At 45.6% G+C, this 17,321-nt stretch overlaps 1 protein-coding gene across 1 annotated transcript in view; it reads right to left on the reverse strand.

Moving 5' to 3' along the window:
• LOC144610427 (histone acetyltransferase KAT6A-like) overlaps positions 1–17,002 on the reverse strand; it is a 156,813-nt gene extending 139,811 nt beyond the window's left edge. Inside the window, exons 1-2 of the mRNA XM_078429092.1 lie at positions 16,946–17,002; positions 13,794–14,744 (exon numbers count right to left, since the gene is read on the reverse strand). Coding sequence (XP_078285218.1) covers positions 13,794–14,393 — 600 coding nt within the window. The 5' untranslated portion in view covers positions 14,394–14,744; positions 16,946–17,002. The remainder of the gene's footprint in view (positions 1–13,793; positions 14,745–16,945) is intronic.
• Between the last annotated feature and the right edge of the window lie 319 nt (positions 17,003–17,321).

The raw sequence follows: 17,321 nt of genomic DNA on the forward strand, positions 1-17,321 counted from the left end.
TTGGGCCAGTTCACAGCACCTTTCGGTTTGGATAGATCTCAGCGGCTTCTCATTCCTCATCTCGCTTCATTCCCTTTTACATGTACACTCACCCCATTCTGATCCTGCATATTTCTATGTGATGTGACCAAGACTGAGAACAAACTATCAAATAATCTAGAAGCGATTAGTCTGAAAAAGGGTTTTGCCCTGAAACCTCACCCATTCCTTCTCTCCAGAGATGCTGCCTGTCCTGACTACGGGTGCTGTCTGTATCTGTGTCTCTAAACTAAACTGATTACCTTCTTTCTGCCTTGAGCTTACACAAGCCACTGCAAGTATTGAATGCAGAAAGGCACATTCTCCTTCCTCTGCTCCAAATTACCATCCACATTAGATTCTGTTTAGAAATTCCACAAGACCATCAGCAGATAACCTTTAACTTTACAATTGAGTCACCACGATAGTGTCCGTACAGCTTCTCGCCTGCAGTAATTACTCTCTACTTAAAATTATAAGTAGGTTTAATAAAGTAAACAAGGAGACAAGGTTTCCTGGGGCAGGAGGGACAGTAACCACAAGCAAAGTGATTAGCAAAAGAACAAGGTGACTCGGAAATGCAAGGCTTTCATTCATGATTGGATAATTCAGCTTTTTAAAATATGTTTGAGAAACATTTAGACAAGTGCATGGGTAGGATAGGTTTAGCGAGATATGGGCCAAATGCCGGCAGGTGGAACTTGTATAGGTCAGCATGGGCTTGTTGGGCCAAAGGGCCTGTACGGGTCTAATTATTTTCATTAGTGGGGAAAGATAAGAAGACAATTTCTGGACAACCCACTTTATTTGGTCAACATTTTACAAGACAGGAAAAAAAAAAGAAAATATTCGCTGAAAATATATGCAAAGGAACAGCATAGACGTGGACGTTTTGTTGACATGTCCTACCAAATGTTTCCATTCAACCTGCATCTGCTCCGAGATGAGAAAGTTAACAAAATGTAAGTTATGAAGAGTTAACTCATGTTGCAAATGCACTGTGAAACATAAATTGGCTTGATGTTAGAAATCAGGGGTGTTGGTGCAAGGTTGTTTTTTGGACAGGAGGCCTGTAACTAGTGGTGTGCCAAGGAGATAAGTGCTGGGCTCATCATCCAGCATTTATTTCAACAAGTTGAATGAGAACTTAGAAGGCATGGTTAGCAGGTTTAATGATGACAATAAAAAGAGGCGGTATCATAGATAGTGAATGTAGTTATTAACAAATACAGCAGGACCTAGATAGAGCTCTTAAGGATAGGGGAGTCAGGGGGTATGGGGAGAAGGCAGGAACGGGGTACTGATTGAGAAAGATCAGCCATGATCACATTGAATGGTGGTGCTGGCTCGAGGGGCCGAATGGCCTCCTCCTGCACCTATTGTCTATTGACCTTCACCAGCTAGCTAACTGGACCGAGGACAGGAATACCAAATGTCGTTCCATTCAGGCAAGTGAGAGGAATCAAACCAAGGTACGACTTCCAGTCAATGGTAGGGCCCGGGCACAGTTCTCGGACAGAGGGACCAATAATTGCCTGTAAGTGGTGTCATAATAATCCATGATGGGGAAAACGGCATTTGAAATGCCGACCTTCATTAGTCAGTGCATCGAGTGTAGGGGTTCGGACGTTATGTTGCAGTCGTACAAGACATTAGTGGGACGTAATGGTGGAGTGCTAAGGGCAGTTTGGGTTATCCTACAATATGAAAGACATCATTAAGCTGGAAAGAGCGCAAAGAAGATTTTCGAGAATGTTTCCAGAACAAGAGGGTCTGAGTTATTGGGAGAAGTTACCCAGGCTTGGATTTTAGTCCTTGGAGTGTAGAAGGCTGATGGGAGACCTTACAGAGGTGCACAAAATCATGATGAGTCTCGATAAGGAGAATACACACCTGAATACACTGAGAATACCCAGGGAAGGGGATTCAAGAACTAGGGGGCTGAGAGGGGAAAGATTTTAAATGCACCCGAGAGGTCATTTTTTCACATGAAGGGTGGTGCGTATGTGAAACAAGCTGCCAGAAGTTGCCGGGGTAACTCAGCAGGACAGGCAGAAATGACAGCTTGAGGCAGGTACAATAACTAAATTTAAAATACATTTAGGCAGGTTCTTCAATAGGAACGGTTTAGAGGAATTTGGATCAAACGAGTGGAAATAAGACGACCTTAGATGGCATCTTGGTCAGTAAGAACAAGTTGGGCCGAAGGGCCTGCTTGCACGCTGTATGACTATGATTTTAATTTGCGATTGCGAATATTTTCATAAAGGGAGACAAGGATATAAGCACTGAAGTCAGGATTCAGTGCTGGAATGCTAAAGAGCAAGTCTGTGCCATGGAGTTTGAGGCAGTTTAAATTTTTGCCAGAGCATTTTATTTCCTGTGGTGGCTGCAACTTGTTTAACTTCCACCTCCTCCATAAGAGGAACAAGAGCCTGCCTCTAAAAGAAAAGGCATCCCAGACAGGTGGACATTACTTTGTTTCCTCATCCAGAGCAATAGCAAGTTAAAAGCTACAATGATTAAAGCGAGTCTGTGTTCATGTTAAGGAAACATTACAGCTATTATGAATCTATCACATAACAAAGCCCTTTCAAGTCTTACAAGAAACCGGAAAGAGTAACATCACTCTTAATTAAATAGGTGCATCAAACACAATGCTCACACCAAACACCGTCAGTAATTCAGAGACTCTTGCATGTTGTTTGGGTTTGTGGAAGCTTTACTCCGACAAGTGAAATGCAAGTTTGCCTCACAAGTAGAAATTCAGAACAAAAAAAAACATCACAGACCTCCTTGAAGTTGGATGGATGTGGGCTGTGTATAACCCGGGAGATCAGTCTCATTAAGTTGTAAAATCTCAAAAGTCATACTCAGATGTTTTTGAAGCTCCTGACCTCGTAAAGGCAGCATCTGAAAAATGCCACTGATCCATAGTATTAAAAACAACCTTAAGACAAAGTAAAATTCCCATAACACCCGAGCACTTAAGTAAGGGCTGGACAGAAAACTGCTACGACTTTTCTGCTGAGGCAACAATTTTACGCGATTTCATGTGTAGGAAGGAACTGCAGATGCTGGTTTAAACCAAAGATGGACACAAAATGCTGGAGTAACTCAACAAGACAGGCAGCATCTCTGGAGAGAAGGAATGGGTGACGTTTGGGGTCGAAGGGTCTCAACCCGAAATGTCACCCATGTTACTCCCACATTTTGTGTCTATCTTACATGATTTCATACTATGTTCAGCTATTTGTAAAAGATGCAACCAGAACACTACAGCACAAATAAAACATGACTGACCCTCAAATTTAAAATGTGTTAGCAGCATCCTACAATCCAACAAAAAACCCACAAACAAATTGTGCCCAATACTGGGATCCACATTTTAAAGAAGGACGTGAAGTTGTGTCGATTTTCTGAGAACTTCTGAATTTATTGAAATATCAATCTGGAATGAGATTCAAGTTTCTCTGCATAACATTATTTGATGAACATTGTTCCTGAGGCACTAAGAACAATCCCCGAGGAATTTCAACCATGTTAAATATCACCACAGTTGCAAAATATATTGGTAGAAAACATACTAATAGAAGCAACAAACACAAATCACAAAAATAAGTCTGAAGACGGGTCCTGACCTGAAACGTCACTTATGCTTTTTCTCAGCCTGACCCGTTGAGTTACTCCAGCACTCTGTGTCTATCTTTGGTATAAACCAGCATCTGCAGTTGCTTTATTCTACAAAAATATTACACACCTTTATTTTCATATAGATTGAGGTGGTTGCTGGCAACATTTTGTATCCATTCCTAACTCCCCTTGAGGTGATGTGCTAACTGCTGCAGTCTATGTGGTAAGGTGTTACAATGTACATAAAACACAGAGTGGAATGGATAGGCAACATTTTGGGTCCCGACTCGAAACATCGCCTATCCTTTCACACCACAGATGCTTCCTGACCTGCCTGGTTGCTCCAACATCTTACACACGATTCCAGTGTCTGTGTGTTACAATGTGTAGTCAGCTTTCCAGGATTGTGGCTCAACAACAAGGAAAGAATTTCCAACAGGAATGTTGTGCCGATCAGTGTGGAATTTGAAGGTTGTGGTGCTCTCACGCCTCTGCCTTTATGCTTCCAGGTGCTACATAGCATGAGTTTGGCTTAATTCTCATATTGCTTCATTTAGGATTAGACTAGTGGCCATCAGCTTTCCAAACTAGTATTATATAGTTCTAATGGTCTCAGAAGACCAACCCAAGTTTGAAATTTTAAAAACTACTTTTGGACTACAACAAATCAGAAGTATCAGGGCATTTTTCTGCAAATACTGTGGACCGAAGAAGAGTCTCGACCCAACACGTCACCCATTCCTTCTCTCTAGAGAATGCTGCCTGTTCCGCTGAGTTACTCCAGCATTTTGTGTCTACCTGGTATGACAATACATCGCCACCCATTTCTTGTTAAACTGGGAAGATAATCCTGAACTCTAATAATTAGGTTATCACAAAGGAAATGCTCACAAAATATAAAATTAGCATAACAAGGTTAAATTAATTACTATCTCTCCTCAATTACATTGTAGCTATATGGATTTTTCACTCTTTGGAAGAGGAGGCCAAAATGGTTTATCTTAATTTCTGTTATAGATATGAAAGAATTATCAAAATATATTACGCTGTCATCAGCCCATTCATCACTTTCCCTCGTCTAGTTCTGCTTTCTTTCTCTCTCTAGAAATATTCATGTACTCTCACATTAGATGGCAAAACCTAAAGTTACAATTGTGTCACCCAATTTTCTATTCTAAATTTAAGTGAAAGATTTCCTTTTTTTAAAAATTCCACCTAAAAGTTGATTTTCTGATGAGCAGTTAATCTGGAATAGATTACTCCTAACGAAATGGAAAATTTTGAGTGAAAGAAAATGGATCCACACTAACTTAAATCACCACAAAGTGACAGGACAAGTGTTCAACGTCATTTATAGCCTGATCCATCAGGTGAAGCAATACACTTAAGTGCTGGCGGAACTCAGCGGGTCAGGCAGCATTCGTGGAGGACAGACAGGTGAAGTTTTGAGTCAAGACATTCTTCAGACTGAGTTGTCACCCAAAATGTTGCTGAGGAAGGGACAAACGTCTTCTATCCCTTCTCTCAATGAATGCTGCCCTGCCCAAGGGGGTCCCTCCAATGCTGTAGATTTTGATCAGAATTCCAGCGTCTGCTGTTTCTTGTGAAATGAGAAACAAACCTAGTTCTCACATTTGGAAAACAAAAATCACCCCAGTTGATTCAACTCTGCTATTTATTACAGTATTACTGTAACAACAGTCAGTATGAGTCAACCTCCTTACACTGTGCTGCAAGGCAGTGGTTGATACTGCAAATGCATTTTGCTACTGAACTTAACGTATCTGTAAAACCTGTAACTAGAAATGAATATGCAGCAACAACGGAAACAGAGTAACGAAGGGACGGTGACTACCATCAAATAGAAAATCAAACGATAGTGCATGGCCATGATTTGCCACTTCTATTCTGCATAAGTCCCAAACACCATCAAACCATACATCGCTTTTTACATTTCCAATGTAATTTCTCTTGAATAAAATTAAACAAATTATTTTCCTTTACTTGTACCTTCTCAACATGGAATAGTACAGCACAGGAAAGGGCCCTTTGCCCCACAATGTGTGTGCTGAACATGATGCCAAATTACACTAATGCCTTCCGCCTGCACAGGATCCATATCCCTCCATTCTCTTCAATACATAGCTAGAATAAAACACAAGGCGTTCCGCGTTCTCTCCATAATCAATGAATATCCTTAATATAAATCCTGACCAAGACTCTGTGATAATGTTCATTACTTAACACTACCTATAACACAGTCAAGAAACAAAACCTTCTGCTGATTTCTACCTGCCTCCCTCTCTGTTGATAAATTAGTATTTCACCATGAACTGGTAAAAGCAGCACGGGTGGTAAGCACAAATGTCGGAGAGTTCAACGGCCACCATCAAGAGTAATTCATCAATATACAAAGCTGGTCATGACCTGAAGTACAGACTGCTATACAGTCATAAAGTACAGAAACAGGCCCTTCTGCCCATCACATCCGCCCCGACTGCTTTGCTCATCTGTCCATAGGAGTCATCGTAAAAATGACTGTCACACAGACCTTGTGGAGATGATGTTCCAAATACATATAAGAATTCAGGAAACAAGTGCAACAGCAGGCCACACAGCCCCTTGAGCCTGCTCCGCTAGCGAGTACGTTCAAGACTGATCTGATCCTTGTTCTGAATGAAACCACACATCTGTCTTGGCCTTGATTTCATTTAATTCTGAGGTGGAACATTTCCAAGATTCATAAACTGCGGAGAAGAAATTCTTCATAATCTCCATTTTAGATGGGTTACCCTTTATCTGATACAATGTCAGGTGGTCCAAAAGTAGAAATATCCTCTCAGCATCTACCCCAACAAGTCCCCTCAGGATCTTAAATCTTCATAAGATCATTTATCATCCTTCTAACTCCAACCCGCTCAACCATTCAGCATAAGACAACTCCTGCACAGCAGATATTAACCGAATGAACCTGCTCCAATAAATGCCCTGAACAGTTAATATAACACTTCCTTATTATTCCATCCCTTGTGCAACAAAGGCCAGTCAACATACCATAGTTGTACATAATCTGTAACCTCACACCATCACTACGATCAAGTCAATGGATTTGGCAATGATGCCTTGAATAAATAACTTGAGCATATTTCCGTCTTACAGGTTCAAATTGCTTGAACGCTTATGGCTCACATTCAAGATGTTCATCGTATATTCAGACTCAGTTTCTCTCCACATCAATTCATTACCCCTCAGATACTGTAGATGGCCTTGCATCAAACACAACATATCAGAAAGTAGAAGAAATTTTGCTTAACAGTCTATAACAATTTTTTTGATTGGACGATACAGCATGGAAATAGGCCCTTCAGCCCACGAGTCCATGCTAACCATCGATTACTCATTCACACTAGATCTATATTATCCCACTTTCTCATCCGCTCCCTACACATTAGGAGCAATTTACAGAATTCAATTAACCTACAAATCCACATGTCTTTGCCTTGTGGATGCAAACCAGAGCACCCAGAGAAAACCCACAAAAGGAGAACATTTATACACAGACGGCACCCGAGGTCAGGATCGAACCTGGGTTTCTGGCGCCGTGACTCAGCAGCTCCACAAGTTCATTCTGCTTAAAAAAAAAAAAAACTCTCTCCACATGAAACATTGTTGTCCCCGTTTTACAAATGTCAGTCAACCACAGGCATGGGTGAAGGAAAATAATAATTGGCTGCCAATTAATCAGCCCTCCAAACTCCTGCAGGGAGACAACTTAACTGGTGGATGGCATTGGGAACCAAAGCCATGCCAAAGGAAAAAATATTAAGTCAGATGGCATGTTACAATTAAAGTTGTCCAGCATTAAAACAAATTCTTGCATAGCAATTTTAAAAGACAGAAATGTGCGTTCCATTAGAAACTGTACCACAAAAAGGATCACATACCTATCCTCGCCAGTATACCCGAGCAAATAACCCCATAACAAATTCACAAGCAAGGTATAATTTCCCCGGTGTGGGATGAATAAAGGAATATATTATTATTATTAATCAGTATCGTAATTAATTAGATTTTGGTGATATATAATTGATAACGAGTGCATATCGCAATAACGCTTCTACAAAACTAAGGGTGCTGTATGAATGGAGTTTGTACGTTCTCCCTGTGACGGTGTGGGTTTTCTCTGGATCTGGTATCCTCCCACACTCCAAAGACATACAGGGTTGTTAGTTAATTGGCTTCGGCAAAGATTGTAAATTGTCCCTAGTGTTAGTGTACGGTGGTCGCTGGTCGGTGCAGATTCGGTGGGCTGAAGGACCTGTTTCCGCGCTGTATCTCTAAGCTAAACTAAAAGGTGTTGCTGCATTTTACACAACTTAAATTTGACATTTTAGGATCATTTCTTTTTAATATATTCTGTGAACTTACAGCCAATTAAAAAAAAATCTCTGTACATGTGAAACGGTCTCATATTTTACTATATGGAGCAGATGTTTTCAAACACGACAGGTTGGGGGTAGGGGTGCACAGCGTAAAGCAACATTGCCCGACTGTTCCCATCCTCATTGACATTTTTCCAGTAATTTACTTCACAATTTCTCCTGCAGTTCTTGCCACCTTCACCGTCAGGTAGCAATTACAATAGAATGAAAAATGTCTGCTGTTAGAAAACTGCCAAACACATCCAGTCACTTGGTCACACTGTGCTGTCCACAGCCAACTTCTGTAAATCTTCTATTAGAGCTGTTCTACTCGCTCCACTTGACAGAAGCATCAAATGTTGTCTTCCTGCTGCTTCAGCATTAACTCTTAGACATCAATCTCTCATGACCGCGGTGAACCCTTGCAATTCCTCTTCCACCCTAATGGTCCAATTACTCGCTCTCCTAAAGAGGAAGCTGACCTTTCCGGTTCATTTCTGCAACCTGGTTCATTTTGGTGAAAAACATGTGCACCTCTCAAACACCTTTAACAAGAATCTGGCACTTCTAATCATCATAACAAAACTGCTCCTACGACAGCCGACCTTCCTTTCCAATTGCTTCACCTGAACTGCCTTTGAAGGCTTAACATCCAAATCTGTTGATCCTCACTACTCCCACCTCCAGCTTCTCTCGGATTGTTATTTATTCCTCACACTCTTCAAATCCCTTATTTTGACACATCTTTCAAAAACATGTGGTGGAGCGGTAGTTTCTGCCTTACACCGCCAGAGACCCAAGTTCGATCCTGACTAGGGATGCTGACTGTACGGAGTTTGTACATTCTCCCTGTGATCGTGTGGGTTTTCTCCAGGTGCTCCAGTTTCTTCCCACACTCCAAAGATGTACAGGCTTGTAGGTTAATTGGCTTCATAGAGATTGTAAATTGCCCGTTGTGTGTAGGATAGTGCTAGTGTATAGGGTGATCGCTGTTCGGTGGGGATTCGATAGGCCAAAAGGCCCATTTCCATACTGTATCTCTAAACCAAACTGTAAACTAAACATAGCCATGGTGACAATTTAGTTTCTGGATTTTCACTATCCTTTATCCATCAAAGTGTTTGTTTACTTCAAGTCTCAACTTCAAATCCAATCTTATCATCTACTCTACTGCTTACGATCTTCTGTCTGCTTCCATCTACAATTCATGCTGCCTCAGCAAGGCCGAGACAAGCTCACCCCGGACACTCCCTCTTCTCCCCTCTCCCATCAGGTGAAAGGTACTGAAGTGTGAAAACACACACCTCCAGATTCAGGGACAGCTTCTCCCCAGCTTTTATCGGGCAACTGAACCATCCTACTACCAGCTGAAGAGTGGACCAGACCCAACATTTATCTCATTGGAGACCCTCGGATTATCTTTTACCAGACTTTACCTTGCACTAAACATTATTCCCTTTGTCATGTATCTATACACTGTGGACAGCTTGATTGTAATCATCTATAGCCTTTCCGCTGACTGCACAGCACGCAACAAAACCTTTTACTGTACTTCAGTATAGGTGACAATAAACTAAACTACCATTCAAAAACATTATATTTTTATTTCATTCAAATTGTTGCCTTCCTCAAAACAACTTAAGTTGATAAAGTCCAAGACTCAAATGCTGCTCCTGCATCTACAGAAAATCTATTTAGCCTTCCATCTTGTTCTCTCTATCATTTCTTTCCAAATTTAAGACATTTTCCCGATGTCCCGATATTTTTAAATTCAAGGGATCCCCGCTTCTGAATCCTAAAACTGAAGATGTTTTAAAACTTGCTCAATTTTTCATTTTTCCTGCAAATCTGTAACCAAATCCTTCTGCCACAAAATTATAGGTTCGCATTCTCCTTTATTGGGGCCTGCAACAAGGTTGGTGCCAGATTATCTCAACTGCTAACACATTATAATTGATGTGTATTTTATAATAATCTAAAAGTCTCCACAGACTTTCAAAGTGTTCTGCAATCAAAGCCAGTACGTTTGACAATGCCAAGAGACGTTTTGTGTTGTTTTGTCCACAGGTGGGCACAAACAATGTTCAAACCTTCACTTCAAACTCCACTGCATCAATGTAGCACAATGATACCTTGGATAGTTATAAGCCCCTTGCCAAGAAAACAATTCCCTCCTCCCAGATCCTCACTTGCACGAGCTGGAATTCAAATTACTGACTATTTTAAGATCATTGAACTCTTAATGCAGGTTTATAAGCCTGTTCTCATGCCAATTTTGTGACTTCCCTACTGAGAACAAGAGGAACAAAATAACAGAAACATCATCTTCTCCGTCCACAGCCAGGCGTTCTGATGAATCCTCATCCAGAGTTATCCCTTCATTTTCTATGTGGTAACGGAACCAAAACAAAAGCACAGTGGTACTACATCAGAGCACTGACTTATAGACAGTAACTGTGCCCTTTCCAGCAACACCAACACTGTTATGAAATGCCGCGCGTTACCTTTGGAACCAGCACTAAAGATTCTTCCCAAATCTCAACCAGTAAAGGAAAACCAAGAATAAAGCATCATCCTTGTGCTTTTTCTTGCAAAGGATACCATCACAAAAGTGAAGGCAGACACAAAATACTGGAGTAACTCACCAGGTTAGGCAGCATCTCTGGAGAGAAGGAATGGGTGACGTTTCGGGTCGAGACCCTTGTTGAGACTGATATCAGTCTGAAGAAGAGTCTCGACCCAAAACGTCAGCCATTCCTTCTCATGCCTGACCCACTGAGTTACTCCAGCATTGAGTCTACCTTCGATTTAAACCAGCATCTGCAGTTTTTTTCCAACACATCACAAAGGTGAACCTGTCAGCATGGTAGACAACTACGACGTAGTCTTATGCAAAATGACACAGCTGGAATTGGTTTATTTTCTACACAACTTTATCTGCAGATCTTGATTCCAAATGCTACAAGGATTGAGGGAACATTCATACCAGAGTTTAACATAAAAATTCAGACCAGACCTAAAGACCGAAATATAACATTCCAGCTGAACTTAAAGGGAAAGTGCAATGTATAATTGGGAACCAGTGCTTTAATTGCAAAGTGCATTTCCCTGTTTGATTGTGGAATGTGCAGTTTTATAAGTTTGTTTACTTGAATTTAATGCAGTTGCTGCAATCACTCTATCGCTTTCTTTTAACATGTCACAGGTAGCATCTCTGCTCCAGGCTAGAAGGTTGCAAGGTCCATGCCCTCTCTGGGATCCACACATGCACGCTGCCAGTCCAGCGACGTTCTGTGAACTGCACACTTGGATTTGTTTGCTCTTGAATGATGCAAGGTCCAGTCTGTGTTCCAGTGGATTAAAAAAATCCTAAAGTGGTGGTCAGAGAGTAAGGAATTTGTATGATGCAGCCAAGAGTCTGAAGAAGGGTCTCGACCCAAAAAGTCTCCTATTCCTTTTCTCCAGAAATAGTGTCTGACCTGCTGAGTTACTCCAGCTTTTTGTGTCCATCACGCTTTAACCACCATGACCAAATCATCACATATAATTTACTAGCGTCTCCACAAGGCGCTAGGAAGGCCACAGTTACACTACTGTGTTCAGTTTTGGTCACGCTGCTGTAGGAAACATGTTAAGCTGGAAAGAGTGCAGAGATTTACGAGGATGTTACCAGGACGAGGGCCTGAACTATAGGGAGAGGTTGGCAGGCTGGGGCTTTATTCCTTGGAGCGAAGGTGAATGGGAGGTTTTAGATTTTGATTTAGAGATACAGCGCAGAAACAGGCCCTTCGGCCCACCGAGTCCGTGCCGCCCAGCGATCCCCGCACATTAACACTATCCTACACACACTAGGGATAATTTTTTACATTTGCCCAGCCAATTAACCTACAAACCTGCACGTCTTTGGAGTGTGGGAGGAAACCGAAGATCTCGGAGAAAACCCACGCAGGTCACGGGGAGAACGTACAAACTCCATAGAGACGGCGCCCGTAGTCAGGATCGAACCCGAGTCTCCGGCGCTGCATTCGCTGTAAGGCAGCAACTCTACCGCTGCGCCACCGTGCCAAGGTGATCTTAGAGAAGTGTTTAAGACCACGAGAGGAATTGACAGGATGGATGCATAGAGTCTTTTACTCAGACCAGGAGAATCAAGAACATGGGACACAGATTTAAGGTGACAGGAAAAAGGTTTAATAGGAATTTGAGGAGTAACTTTTTCACACAAAAGTGGGTATATGGAATGAGCTGCCAGAGGAGGTTGGTGTGGCATAAACTATAACATTTAAAGGACATTTGGACATGTACATGAATATGCAAGGTTTAGAGGGATATAACCCACACACAGGCAGGTGGGACTCGTGTGGATGGGGCACCTTGGTCGGCATGGTCATGCTGGCCTGAAGTGTCTGTTTCCATGCTGCATGACTCTATGTCATCAATGTTATGGACCACAAGAATTGGAGGCCCTTTCCACACGCAAATTCACTGCCACGACAGGCTATTCGCCAGAGTCATTCATTGGGTATGAAAAGCTATGAGATGTCCTGAGATAACACAAGGCATTTAATAAATTGGAAATTCTTCACAAATCCAAAGAATGAAATATTTTCATTCTTACTTGAACACACTGGAAGTCATAAAATTAAATTACCGTACTTTTAGGAACTCAAAAGTTATATAGGTAAATGCAGACAGACGATTCTTTGCTGTGAATTTTAATACCAGATTAACAAATTAAATCTATTGGATACCTTCATTTTACATCTCCACAGATGCAAACTCTAACATAACATATTGTCACCTCAAGACTGAAAAAACCAACCCACTCTTTAAAGATGCAGAAACACGTGAAAATACGGTATCCAATTTGCACTGCCGGTTCCAACTCATGGTTACACTGAAGCAAACCCTGAATGGATACATCCAGTAACTTTCTGGGGACCAAAATGAGCAAATCATGACACGGTTACAATATCAAACGTGTAAAACAACAGATGTAACTTGGTTTCGACTGCAAGACTGAATGGAGCTCAACCAAATCTTGTGATCTATCTATACTTTCTAAAATTGACAAGCACAAGGAAAACACGAGCCAGCGATCCAAGATGCAAGGAAACTCCAATCAATGTCTCACACATGTAGTAACGATGTGTGCATTGATTTAACACACTGATTCCATCCAAAAAGCAACAGTAGACAATCTTGTGGAAGTATATTCATGGAGTAAAAATGCTTTTAAAAATCGTACCTTCAAGTAAATAGTCATGGAAACTGCACAAGAACTTCAGGTGTCGAACACCTTTAGACTCGTTGTATCTGCAACTTCAGACATCAATTTCCCTCGTATTGCAATAGAAGCATTTACAAAACGTACGAGAAATTAATCAATTGCCCATGGTCACAAACCACTTAATGATCAACAGTTAAACTTGTTGATTATGTCCATCATGGCTATTGAACATGATATATTTCCCAAAAGTGCAATGTATGTTTTTAGTACTTTAAAGATTCTGAAAATACTCTGTCTCTTCCCATCCCACCTCGTAAGAACCAAGACCCATGAGACACGTCAGACGTCCAGGCAAGAGTGGGACGCGCGATTAGACAATTGGTCAAAAACCAGCATCAATCCTGGAATTACTGGATTGTAAACCTACTTTTCCAGTCACATCTTTATACAATCAAGTCTTTCGATCTTGCAGCATCACATTGTGCACCTACCTTATCCTTTTCGTGAGTCAGCAGGCTGACCGGTGGAAGGCAGGAGATGGACTCGTGGCCCTGCTTGCCGTCGCCGGCTGCTTTGCCACGCATGTGCCGGTACAGGGGCCCATCCTTGATGATTCTGCCGTGGCTTATGGCGCGTTTCAGGAAAAGTCTCAGCTGCTGGTGGAGGGCGGCGGAGCCACCAGCTCCGAAAACCGCTACCACATCCTTCTGAGCCCGCAGAAACCGTTCTATGTTCTTCAACGATGAACCATTGGGCTCCGACAAGCCCTCGATTGCCCTTTTGAGCAGTTTATTCCAATCGACACTGTGTTTAACATCTGACTTGGACTGATTCCGAGGTTTAGGGAGCACAATCCGTCCTGGATTGTCTGGATCCTTGTAGGAATTAAGTCCCTTATTTGTAACCTTTAAGATTGTCCCATCTTTGACGCTCAGTTCCAGCTGTTCCAGGACAACTTTTCTGTCTAATCCGTGGGATGAGGAGACAGCGTGGCAAATCCTTTCCTCCGAGGGTCTCTGTTTCTGCTTTTTCACTTTTTGGATCGCCTCCAGAATCCACTCGGTGTACAACGGATTTGCCAGTTTTACCATGGCTGATGACTCCCAATATCCACAGAGTGTTACCCCTTATCTCTGTGTTGAATCAGTTCTACACATAACAAAAAAAGACTTCTCGGAATAAAGAAACAGTTCACCATAGCATTGACGTTTTCCAAATCGAAGCCAATCCCCCTCTCTCTCTCAACTAGGACGATTTCAGCTGTCAGAAAGATGACGAGGGGGTAGAATTTCAGCAAGTATGCCGGTTTGCTGTAGTTTATAAAATCACAACCTTCTATAAAGTTCCAAAACTTCGAACCATCAGAAAGCCTCCATTCAGTTGCCTACTCAGGCATTCACACCGAATGTAACACAAGATAAACACTAGGCAGAATTATGCACCTGGAGGAGAAAACACAAGAATATTATGTTGAGAAAAGGAAGAGGTAAATGACACCAATGCATCACAATAATAAATAGCCAGGAGGGTAGAGGACGTGTAACAGGGTGCAGAAGTGAATGGGGTATCAAAACATGAGGGCTCAGAGGACGCAGTGGGAAGGATTGGAGGTGTAGGGAAAAGAATCGAAGGCCAAGGGGGCAGTGGGGAGTGAAATAGTCGGTGAGGGATTTCAGGGGAAAGAGGAGGAAGGGTGAGAGTGGGTGAGGGGGAGAGGAGAGTGGGTGAAAGGGGGAAGAGGAGGGAGGATGCTGCTGTGAAGAGGGAGAGTTGGGAGGGCAAGGGATGGTTCCAGGGGGAAGGATGGGGATGCGGGGTGGGGTGCAGGGGAGAGGGTGTGTGCAAGGGAAAGGGAGGGATGCAGGGGAGAGGGGGGGGGGGCGAGGAAGGAGAGGGGGGGGCGAGGAAGGAAAGGGTGGGCGTGTGGAAGGAGAGGGGGGGTGCGGAAGGAGAGGGGGGGGTGCGGAAGGAGAGGGGGGTGCGCGGAAGGAGGGGGGCGCGCGGAAGGAGAAGGATGCAGGGAAGAGGGGAAATATAACAGGTGAGTGGGGGTGGGTGTAGGGGAACATTAGGGGTGCAGGGAAAATGGGTATACGAGGTGGGCCTAGGGGAAAGGGGAGGGGGTGGGTGTCAGAGCGGGGAGGAGGTGGGTGTTGATACAGCGGGTAGGGGAGAGGAGAGGAGATACAGTGGGGAGAGGAGAGGGGATACAGTGGGGAGGGGAGAGGGGATACAGCAGGGGAGTGGGGGATACAGTGGGGAGAGGGGATACAGCGGGGGAGGGGAGAGGGGATACAGTGGGGAAGGGGGTGGGTGTCAGAGAGGGGAGGAGGTGGGTGTTCGTACAGTGGGGAGGGGGGAGAGGATACAGTGGGGAGGGGGGAGAGGATACAGTGGGGAGGGGAGAGAACGGGGAGGGGAGAGACAGCAGGGAGGGGAGAGAGGATACAGTGGGGAGGGGGGTGGGTGTCAGAGAGGGGAGGAGGTGGGTGTTCATACAGTGGGGAGGGGAGGGGGGATACAGTGGGATGGGGAGGGGAGGGGAGGGGAGAGGATACAGTGGGATGGGGAGGGGGGATACAGTGGGATGGGGAGGGGAGGGGGATACATGTGAGAGGGAAGAGGGGATACAACGGGGAGAGGAGAGGGGGTGGGTGTTGATACAGCGGGGAGAGGAGAGAGGATAGAGTGGGATGGGGAGAGAGGATACAGTCGGGGAGGGGGGAGAGGAGAGGAGGGGGATATAGCAGGGGGGGGGGGGAAGAGAGGACACAGTGGGGAGGGGGGGAGAGGAGAGGAGGGGGATACAGTAGGGGGGGGGGGGAGAGAGGATACAGTCGGGGAGAGGAGAGGAGAGGAGGGGGATATAGCAGGGGGGGGGGGGGAAGAGAGGACACAGTGGGATACAGTAGGGGGGGGGAGAGGGGATACAGTAGGGGGGGGGAGAGAGGATACAGTCGGGGAGAGGAGAGGAGGGGAGGGGAGGGGAGGGGTAGCCCCGCCGCCGCCGCCGCTGCTGCAGCGCTGGGATCTGATGTCCACCCGTCCCCACCAGGCTGGTGGAGCGGCCAGTCAGCCCTGTCTGACCCGTGCCTGTTGCCCGTGCCTGTTGCCCGTCCCTGTCCGTGTCCCTGTCCCTGTGCCTGGCCCTGAGCCCGGGCCTGGGGCTGGGGCTGGCGGCGGCGGCGGCTTTGTTTACAGCCCAGTGCCGGGGCCACAGCCGCTACAACCCCCGGGCCCGGCCCTCCCTCCCTCCCTCCCTCCCCCCGCCCCCCCCAGCAACAAGCGCCCGTTCGCCGCGACGCCACAACTCCCAGGCCGGGGAGGGGGGGGAGGCGCTGCGGCCTAGTCGGTGAAGGTGCTGCAGCCCCGGCCTGGCCTGGTGTGGTGGCGCCCGAGCTGAGCCCCCCCTCCCCCGGCCCGGCCCGGCCCGGCCTGGCCCGCCCGCCCAGCGCTAGGCCGCAGGCTCCGGGCTCCGGGCTCCCCTCCGGCCGAGCGATGCCGCCCCCCCCCCCCGTCCCCGTCCCCGTCTCCCCGACCCCTCGGCACCGGCTACGGTCACCGCTCTCGCCGGCGGGAGGCCGCGGTCGCCAAACGGGGCGCCGCCCGGCCCGGCCTCTGGTCGCCGTCCGCGGACACTCACCCCGAGCGCAGGAGAGGGAGAGACGGAGAGCGCCGCCGCCGCCATCTTACACACTGGGGGCAACGGCGGCCGCGGCAGCGAGGGGGCGGCAGAGAGCAGGGGGGGGGGGGGAGGGGAGAGGGGGGGAGAGGAGGGGGGGGGGAGAGGGGAGAGGAGGGGAGGAGAGGGGGAGGGAGGGGGGAGAGGGGAGGAGAGGGGGAGGAGAGGGGGAGGGAGGGGGGAGAGGGGAGGAGAGGGGGAGGAGAGGGGGAGGGAGGGGGGGGTGAGGGAGTAAGGAGGGGAATAGAGAAAGGGAGGGGGGAATAGAGAGAGTGAGGGGGAATAGAGGGAGGGGGGAGGGGGGGAGAGGGAGGGGGAGAGAGGAGGGGGAATAGAG

Source organism: Rhinoraja longicauda, chromosome 36 (genome assembly GCF_053455715.1).
Source record: "Rhinoraja longicauda isolate Sanriku21f chromosome 36, sRhiLon1.1, whole genome shotgun sequence".
In the NCBI taxonomy this organism is placed as follows: domain Eukaryota; kingdom Metazoa; phylum Chordata; class Chondrichthyes; order Rajiformes; family Arhynchobatidae; genus Rhinoraja; species Rhinoraja longicauda.